The sequence below is a fragment of the Haliaeetus albicilla genome, chromosome 10, assembly GCF_947461875.1.
Source record: "Haliaeetus albicilla chromosome 10, bHalAlb1.1, whole genome shotgun sequence".
In the NCBI taxonomy this organism is placed as follows: Eukaryota; Metazoa; Chordata; class Aves; order Accipitriformes; family Accipitridae; genus Haliaeetus; species Haliaeetus albicilla.
The window spans coordinates 42353996-42363924 of NC_091492.1; the positions used below are offsets into that span (position 1 = coordinate 42353996).

Consider the following 9929-nt stretch of genomic DNA (forward strand, 5'->3'; position numbering starts at 1 on the left):
ATCTACAAGTTATGTGAGGAGAAATAAACAATTTTTCAGCTGGTGCTACCTAGATATGAGGTTTGCCACAGCTCTAAAAGTGAGACTACAAGCAGGAGAATATGTAATGCTTGTTCTGATGTAAAACAAGGGAATCTTTAAATGCTGTGTGGAAGTAATTTTTCATTATAGTCTTTCATGGGCATAACTGAATTTTTCAAGTGTGTATCATATGTTTATAGGATAGATGGGAGCTATGGTCATTTAGATAAATTAATAGTTTATGGATGTTCATTTTAAGTATTAGCCCCAGGGGACTTTTGAGAAAGCAGCATTTGGCCCTCTCCTCTCCAGAGTTTTAACGTACATCTGGGAAGGGCTTGTTGAGAGGCTCAACTGGGAGCTGGAATATGTTGCTGTTGACCTGATCATTTATTGTTCATAAATTGAATTCAGCCATTTATTGACTTTGTCTTTTGTTCAAAACTTTCCAAGGAGAAATTTGGTTGCCAGGCACAGATACTGATTTCCTTTGCACTGAAAACTGTGCAAAGTACCTTAAGTCTTAAAGATGAAAAATTACATGCTAAAGACTGGTATTTGAGGCAGATAGCTTCACAAAGACAAGGCTGGGAAAGGGAACTATTTGGGAGATTACAAATATTATAAGCAACTGAGGAAGTCGGGTATTAATGTGTTGATTCTAATAGGGAACTGATAACATATCTGAATAAAACCATGCCTGCCCTTTAGTTGGGAGAAACGGCAGGTGGAGGAAACCTACAAATTCTCTGCCTTTCATTGCAGTATTCCTAGAAATTTTTAAAGCTTCAGTTTTGTTGCCTAGAGGCATCCATCACAAAATGATCCCCTCCTGCTCTCAATTTGACCTTTGAGATGCTTACTAAAATTGCACAGATAAGAAGTAAAAGGCCAGGCAGCATCACTATCGCTGTTCTGGGAAATGTTGAAATAATATGTACAGATAGTGTAATATTTATTAAGCTGCATGTGGACATAATCAGAAGGGTAGAAGCTAAGAATATTGATGTGACGTTGACATAGCCATGCTGATGTTGCCATGGAAGCCATAAGTTTTTTCTGATGTTTTAACTACTGTCACTCTTTTCATAGTCATAGGTTTCTTTTAAACTGAAGGAGCATCACCATGAAATTTAATAATGTTTATGAAGTTATGTTAGACCAGGTACTGTGCTGAGCTCCACTGGGCTTTGACCAGTACATTTTTCTGTTTCTAAAAATACTTGCTCTCCTAAATTGAAAGGCCCAAACAGATAAATCTCATCTGCCCACACAGGAAAGACAGTGAACATGATTAAACTGATTGCTGTGCAAAGGAGAGGTGGGTGAACAGACGGGAAACAACTCGTACCTCTCTTCCAGTCTCTAGTCGAATCATCTTGGATGTTGCTTAAAATCAGAGCTGTTTTTATTCCTTTCCCATCTGAACTGCCACTTCAGATGTAATATTTCTCTTAATCTGCTTCTGCCGCAGGATCTGTACAAAAGCTGTCAGCAGGGCCTGTCAGCGCTGAGTCGGTGTTCAGTTCTGCTCTTCATTTTTTGCTGTATTTGATTGAATGTTTCTTGCCCAGTCCATCTGTCTAAACCTTCTAAATGTTGATTCTGTTTACTTTTACTAGTCTTCCAAATATTAAAATTGATGAAGAAACTATTTGCTTTTCCATGTAAGCCTTAAAAATGTGACCTGGAGAAAATCTGTATGGCTTGCTTTGCCTGCCTGAGAGCTATATCTATCTGATACTGGTTGGCAAGAGCCTTGCATCCCTGCTTCTTGATGGATTCCATTATGAAACTTGATTTCCTCATTTCTGAGGGTGTTATTGCCCTTCTTAATAGGGGTAGATCTGTATCTTGGCTATGTATTAGCATATTGAGAAACGAGTCCTGCAAACCACCTCTGAGGGTAATAACTCTGCTCTACTTTATGCTGCAGCAAAATGTAGTTGTTGTGCTCAGGCTACATTTAGCTGGTGTTTGTTCTCTTTCTGCCAGATTCTTCTTTACAATCTGGAAACAAGTCAGTGTCTGAAGAAGATGGGCAACTCGATAGGTGACTTTACTTGTGTCAACCTCCAGAACAGTCCTCCAAACATGCTTGTTACAGGCAATAAAGACAGAAGGTAGGTGCTACCAAGAGCTGTAACCCATCTCAAATTAGCTTACTTCCTGTCCTGCTGTCCTACATCTGGACCTGCTAGAATTTGTTTCTCTTCTAATGTTTCAAATGCAGCCTGCGTGAACTTCAGGAACAAAATATTAGGTAAGAGTTGGATGTGGCTACCAGTTTGCTTTGTTTCAGAAAGCTCCATGGGAAGACTTTCTTTTTAAGCCATTTGGTGGACGCAGTTGGTGTACAGCCCAGCGAGACCACTTGGAATATCTTCCACTTCCCCACCACCACCCGCAAAATTAGTTTGGCATTTAAAAGCTCACTTTCTGATATTAAAAAAATAACCTAAGGGATGAATCATGTAGGATGAGATGGGTCCGTCTGCCAAATGATGTCAAGAGTGTATTTCGGAACACTGTGATGTCCCTCAGGTGACAAAAAAAAAAGAGACTTTCATATGAACAGATTCCAGCTTCTATTTAGCTGATTAGCAGCTTTCTCTTTAACTCCTTGGCTTGGGGAGTAGGATTTTCCCAGCACAATATCTGGTGCCAGGAATGGACGCGCTGGGAACAGTGCAAAAGGATTAAAGTGCTTAAAAAGACCCTTTGAGTCCAATTTTTAGATTTTCTTTTTTTGGCTAGTTATTTGTGGGGTCTGATCCAGTGCACCAAAGGAGATGTGGGATGGCGAGGAGCCAGTCTCTAATGGCTCCCTGTTCCTTCCCTCCTCCTTTCTGCACTGGGCATCAGGCTGCAGGTGGTGGTCTGGTGTGGTGGTGGGTATCAGATTGTAAGGCGGATACTTCCCTTTGCCAAATCCCAGACCTCTGTCCCGCCAGTACAGCAGCTTGCAAAAATGATTATTTTGTCAAACAGGTTTTTTTTTCTTTCTCAGTGAATAGGCAGTGCAAGCAAACCTCACACTTTCTCAGCAAAGAGGATAAAGGAAATATCAGAAGTTTGACACATGTAATTGAATCCTTGGGAGTTTTTTACCATCTAAAAGCAGATAATTGATTTTCCAAAGCACCCCAGTAAAACTACCTCCAATTTTGATCTCTTGCACAGTGATGGGAGAGTAGATAAAGTTGATATTCCTTAAGTGAGGTTTTAAATTTACTCCCTTTATGCTAGAGTAAATGTCTGCACCCTTTCCCCTCCAGAAAGCTTTTCAGTTTTTCAGCTCAAGCATTGACTGAGTTCAAGGGGTTTGGCCATCACTAAAGTAGCAAAAAGTTAGGAATCAATAGTTCAGCAAATAAGTTTGGCATCCAGGAGGCAAGACCATGTGTATTTCAGAGGTCAGTTCTTCATGTGGTGCTGCATGAAGGGCATTAATAGGTGCTGGGCATCCACAGGTGGAATGTGACTTGAACCTCCACAGCCCTATTACAGAGCAAGTGTACTAAATGGGGATCTTGCCATGGGATTTCACACTGCTGATGGCCAGTGGGAAAACTTACTGCTTGAATTAAATGCAGCAATTTCACAATTTTACGAGTATATGGTATTCTTTCATTCAAAGCCATGATTCTGAAAAGTGACACTTGTGAAATGTTTTTGGTAGGACCTATAAAATCGGTCTTTCCATCAGAAAATACTCCTGAAGCATTGCTGATTTATTTGATTACCTAGCTGTGCTTCACGCTGGCAGGAGATCTGATAACAGGGAGTATGTGCTGCTGCACTGCACAACAGCACCCTTTTTCTTGGTGGAACCTAAGATGGTGAACAGCATTGGAAAAGCAAACATATAGCAAGCCTGGTGTATACGATCTCTGAAAGGTATGGATCAAAACGTGTATTCCATGCTCTCCTACAGGCAAGTGAGCTTACTTCTAAAGTAGTCTAGCAGGATAGTCAAAGCCTGGTCATGAGAACACGTTCCTTCTGGCTCCGTTGAACTCGGATGAATCTGATGTGCTCCCACTGAGCCCAGCTGTTGAAGCAGGAGATGGCAGGCCATGCCAGGTCTGCATTAGAGCATCACATTAGATTTGCAAAATGCTTTTTTTTTTTTTTTTTTTTGTAAAGCATATCTAAACAACTCAAGTGTGCCTCTAATTCTTCCAAGGGTGTGCCAGAATGGACACCTGCCTGAAACCTGGGCCCTTGCTAATGAAATAACCAGGACACAATCAGATCTTCATTTCCAACTGTGCTTACCAAACAGAAGAAGCTTTGATTGCCATGCAGAACACATGCAGCAAGACAGGGCGAGCGCTGGGTGTGAACACTTCCAAAATACCCCATCCTTACCCAAAGCACAGCTCTAATATGTAGCCAAAGCTTCTCTCTGCTGGAGCTGGAGAAAGCAAGAAGTCCTTTTCACCATCAGCAGCTGTTGTGATGGGATTTTCCTAAGGGTGGCTGCAGAGCCACACAAAGCATGCTCCTTGCTCTGTTCCAGCATGTTTTTCTACATGTCTGATGGATGTTGCTCTGTTGGAGTTTTGGACTGTTCTCTTGCCTTTTATTTCGGTTGCTGAAATGTGTTTGTAAAATTGTATGATGCAGTCTGCATTTGAGAAAGGAAAAGGAAAGACTTGCAACACCATTAGGATCGTAGCAGGGGTATGGAATAAAGTAAAGTTAATGTGTTGGAACAAGTGTGTTTTGGCCTTTTCTGGAATTAATATGTACCTGATGGTTTCATTCTTGATAGCCATCAGCTGGGAGGAACTTTCTCTGGCTTCTTTTCAAATCTGAGATCAGTATTTCCACTTTACTTCTGTTTTCACTTGCTGCATCTTTTTTTTTATTTGCATATGTACTTGCTTTATCTCTTAATCTCAGTACATATGGATCAAAAAACATACTCCTTTGTGATAAGTGCTGGGTTTAAAACTTAACACCATTAGCTTTAACTGGTTTTGTGGACGTGTTGCAGTGGTTGAAATGCTAAGCTCTTTTTCTACAGTTCTGCTTCTAGCCAAGTGTTCGATACGTTTCTCTTCAAAATGCCTTGTCTGAGCGATCAATAATTTCTGAAAACCAGATGTACCTAAAAGCTACCCACAGTCAGTAGTTGCATTTTTGAAATCAGAAGAGGTACTGATTGCTGGGTGCTTGTGGATAGCTTTGTTTTAGTATTGGTGGTTGACTCAAGCATATAAACCTGTAATTCACATGACTTTTGAACTGCCCCACATTTAGTGTCTTCCTAAATCTTTGTAATAATAGTCTTTTCCTTGATCCTTGTAATAATATTACCTCTTGGCCATAGTGGACATGGGTTAGGTACCAAGGGGTAGGATGTGTTAGCAGTATACCCAAAACATGGTGCTTTATGCCCCACGGCGTTGCTAACATTTTGGGAGGCACAAACAGAGGAGCTTTCTCCAAATTTCACTTACATTTTTGTATCACGTGGGGCTTGTAAAGAGACAGAGAGGTCCTGTATGGTGGGAGAAGTCTGCCTCAAAATATCTTTGATAACAGAAGTCATGGTGAAAATTCAGTGGTGAAAAGTGTCAACCGTATTAGGTTTCTGGCCCTGTAGCGGCTGTAGGACTACTGCTATCCCAGATGTGTTTTCGTAAACCCCAAAGTACTTGCACTCTCAGAACCCACAGGCTGCAGAGCCACAGCTTTTCTTACCTCTGTGCTTTATTTGCTTTTGTTTAGGGTCAGGGTATTCGATCTCCGCAAAAGCGAATCTTTGTGCTCCCTCTATGCCCACCAGTTAGGAGTGTCTGCGGTTCAGATGGATGACTGGAAGATCGTCAGTGGAGGAGAAGAGGGCTTGGTCTGTGTGTGGGACCAACGGATGGGCACCAAACTCTGGGAAATGCATGCCAGGTAATTTTGTCTGTGTGGGGTCCTATTGCAAGGGTGTTCATTGAATCTGGCTGACAGGAGGAACGTGGGAATGGGATGATCCAGGACCAAAATGATAATATGTCCATGTCTAAAGCTTCTGAGAGTTCTGTTTAGTTTTTCATGTGATTTGGGAACAGATTGCCTCCCCACCTGGAGTCTTGTGCCTGGTTCTGTGTGTGCCCTTTAGCTGTCGTAGGCTTTTTGCTCGTTAGTTAAAGAGTGCTTCAGTTGGCATAAGGGAGCATGGAAATTGTTTCCCCTGGATTTTCTGTGAAGTTCAGTTAGTGTCTTCTCCCTGCCCCATCCCCAGCCAGTATTTACTTTACTGAACCTTGGATTTAAAATGCTGGACTCCTGGCTGTTGTCTTCAGAGTGACTGATCCTGGCTGTCTCTATCCACTATATTCTTACACAATACCTGTGTTTCTGTTCACCTCATTCACGCATTCCCTTAGCAGTAACCATCAAAACCAGGCTGGTATTTAAACTCATTTAAATATTAAAATACCAGTTTGTACTGAAAACACAAGAAGTACAGTACTGAAAGTACAAGCAGAGATCAGTATCCTGGAGTTGACAGAAGACTGTTAGTTGCTACAGCCAAGTTATGATTTCCTGATCAAGGCACAATTCCCAGGGTGTAGCTTTGTCTGAATGAAGACCTCAAGGATTTAGCCCCTTGTAAGTCTGAGTGATCCCCTTAATAAAATGAACAGATAAATCCTGATTTTATTTTTTTTTTTCCCTAATGCATCTTCCCCAAAGAGGAGGTAGATGAGGTATTTACAGTCAGAGAAGTTCAAGTTGGAGTTGTCATTGATTAATAGCAGGTATCTCCTTCTCTTCTGACCCTGTGAATTATACAGCCCATTGTGATGCGGCTGATGCATTAAGGACGATATTGCATTGATTGTCTCCTGGAGCAACACTAATGAGCATGCCAAGAAGGAGGGCAGGCAGTGCAGATCTGAGCTTTGGGGGTGTACTAAAAGTGAAACCATTAGATTAAACATGTAAAATACTGTTTAATCTATATAGCAATAAGAAGGGATCACTTCAATCAAAAAGGCATGTGTGTTGTTATCCATGCCTACAGCCCAGTGCCATGAGTGGAAAGCAAGGGCAGAAGCTAAGGGAGATGACAGGAGACACATTAGGGTCGTGGAGATAAGCCATCTTAATCGGAGAAGATAAGTTACTCCTACTTGAACAGTAGATGCTGTTACAATGGTTCAGGGTTAGTTTATTCACCAGTGAGAGGAAAAGGAATGAAGACCGGACCTCTTAGCTTGTGCCGTATAGTGTATTGCTAAATCAGCCATAGCTCAGTGCTTGAGGGTGTGGGGGTCCTGGGTGTCTCCATCCTTCATTTTGGGAAGCATCCTGCTCTTCCCAGGAGTGTGCTGCTGCAGTCCTTAAAGCAGCAAAGCAAGCGGGCAGCCTGGATCCTTTGCAGCCTGTGTGCTGCCAAGGGTCTAAAATATTTTCTGGCCTCCACGTGTGTTCTGGTAACAGCCCACTAGATGGGGATAAAAGCTGTGTTTATCTGCTCCAGACAGGAGGAGAAGAGCCAAAGGTGTGGGTTCCCAGCCTCTGGCCGTAGAGAGGGCGCTGATTTAAATTAATTCTTGTTTAATCCAGAGCAATTCCTTTACTGCACTTGGATTTTAGGAGTCTAATGCAGGTGGCATCTCACCCAGTGCTGTGGGTTATTTTTCAGACATCCAGTCCGCCATGTATGGTTTAATTCTCATAGCCTCATCACTGCAAACATCCCTGATGAGAAAACTCCCCGAGGCGCCAGCATCACGGATGATGACCTTACTGCGCACCGCAAGTGAGTAAGCCAGCTCTGAAGGGTAGGATTTCTGGCACTGCAAAGATCTGCTTTGTTATATATTTTAAAATGGCACACGAGGCACCTGAGTCATGATCCAGAGCAATAATAGAGAAGGTGTAGCATCTAAAAAATAAAATTTAAAAAAGTTTAAACATAAGGCTTTCAAAACCATTGATGAATTGGCTCTTTATTTACTTCTGAGTGCAAAAAAAATGCATTTCTTTTTCAGCAGGGGAATGTAAAGGCCACTGACACCAGACAGGGAATGCAGCACTTTCCTTGTTTTAAATATTAGTAATGATATCTCCTCCTAAAGGAAAAGTACTGATATTTAAACTCCAGGTTTTGGTATTTGCATCTCAGATGGCTGTTAGCATGTCTAATTGAACTATCAAACTAAAATGTACTTATCTTCCCCCTTCCTGAATAGATGAGAAATGTTTCAGCAGATGACAGTCATGTCTCTGCAGTGCTGAAGTGAATGATTCACCGATCGTTTCCAGGGCTTGGTGGGGTCCCTGGAAGGAGGCAGGAGGGAGTTTTCTCTGGTAGAACTGCACAGACAGCCCTCGTGCAGAAGGGATGTGTTTTTATATTCAGCTCCTGAAGCATCGAATTTTGATCCTTTATGGCAATCTCTAACTTTGTTTCCCCTGTTCAAGTACATAATTAAGGTAAAATGGTGTGTCCTGGTTGTATTTGGTACAGGCATCGAGGAATCATTTATGCCTACGAGTTCTCAGTGGACCAGTTGGCTGTAGAAAGCATCCTTCCTATTTGCCGCTCTTCCTACGATGAAGTGACTGGTTACAACTACAACATTGGCCTTGCAGTTCCCTATGATAACATTTAGGTAATTCACTTTACTTGGCTTCTGTGGTCCAGCCCTCTGCCAAGTACATGGCCAAAGGCAAAAAGGAGATCCACATGGGACAAGCGCCAAAAAGATGGCGTTGGCTGCAGGCACATCAAATGGGCTGAGCATTTGCCGAAAACTTGGGGATATGAACCAGAACAGAGTGTGGCTGCCTTCGAGCATATCACTAAAATATGTTGCTGCGCAAATGTTCAAAGGTCCACTATGGTGGAATGGAGAGACTGAAGACTGAAGGGGAACAGTATGCTTCGGTGTAAACAAAAATGTTCCTTCATGCTGCTTGTGGGAAAAATGCTGCTGATCCCATCTTGGCAGAGGACGTGGTCAGGAAGCGAGAGCCCCAAGTGGCAAACTGCTGAAGTGGTGGGAGGCTGGGAGCACACTGAGGAGTTCATGCCTGTCCTGAGAGGGGAAAAAAAAACCCCACCAAGGACTTGGAAAAAGCATCTGGCAGAGCCACATGTTTGAAATTTCTTTCCTTGTAATAAGCTGCTCATTCTTCTTTTCCTTGGAGTGCATCGGAATGTGTCTAGGAACAGAACTGTGCACAAAAGGTTATGGTGGTTGGGAGAGGGGAGTATGATGGGGAGAGGGGGGGAAGGTTGGCCTTGGCCAGGCTGGATGCTTGGAAACTCAGCAGGCCACATGCATCAAAATTATTTTAAAATAAATTATTTTTTTAAGTCTCTAAAATTCTGGATTAAATGTTTTCTAATTGTATATGTACGTGTGTTTGTGGGGGGTTTGGCCCTAAGTCTTTTAGGGTGAGCTAACCCCTGTGCACGGAAACAAAAGGCTGTTGTGTCTCAGGTTAGTTGTCAGGTATGTTCTTTGCTGGATCGTGCCCTTCCACAGCACCTGGAGGTTTTCCCCAGATGCCTGGGACTTGTGTTTCTGACACTGCCCTCACTTCCGAGCTGGGAATTAATCATGTTGATTTAATGACGCAGAAGAGATGAACTGGCCCCAATCCCTCTGCATGGGTAGTTCACAGTAATGCTGTGGAGAAGCGTCCAGGCTGAAGGATGTGGTGTAGAACCTCAGGTGAAAATCAGGAGTAAGGCTTTATCTTAAATCCAAGTTGCACTGACATAGGTAGAACCAGTTTGGTGAACAAGAGCTTGAGTCCTTCATGGGTATGTTATACTGGTTTACTGTTTTATATTTTATGGTTGTGATTTGCCCTTGTAAACTTACTGGTGCAAGCCAAAGCCATGTAAATCAAGGTTAAAGTGAGGTTAAGTTTTAACTTAA

General features: G+C 42.4%; 1 protein-coding gene across 1 annotated transcript in view; it reads left to right on the top strand.

Annotated features, from left to right (window-relative positions):
• Nucleotides 1-9395, top strand: part of FBXW8 (F-box and WD repeat domain containing 8) — a 53155-nt gene extending 43760 nt beyond the window's left edge. The window contains exons 8-11 of the mRNA XM_069795324.1: nucleotides 2017-2144; nucleotides 5764-5937; nucleotides 7679-7795; nucleotides 8507-9395. Coding sequence (XP_069651425.1) covers nucleotides 2017-2144; nucleotides 5764-5937; nucleotides 7679-7795; nucleotides 8507-8651 — 564 coding nt within the window. The 3' untranslated portion in view covers nucleotides 8652-9395. The remainder of the gene's footprint in view (nucleotides 1-2016; nucleotides 2145-5763; nucleotides 5938-7678; nucleotides 7796-8506) is intronic.
• The last annotated feature ends 534 nt before the right edge of the window (nucleotides 9396-9929 follow it).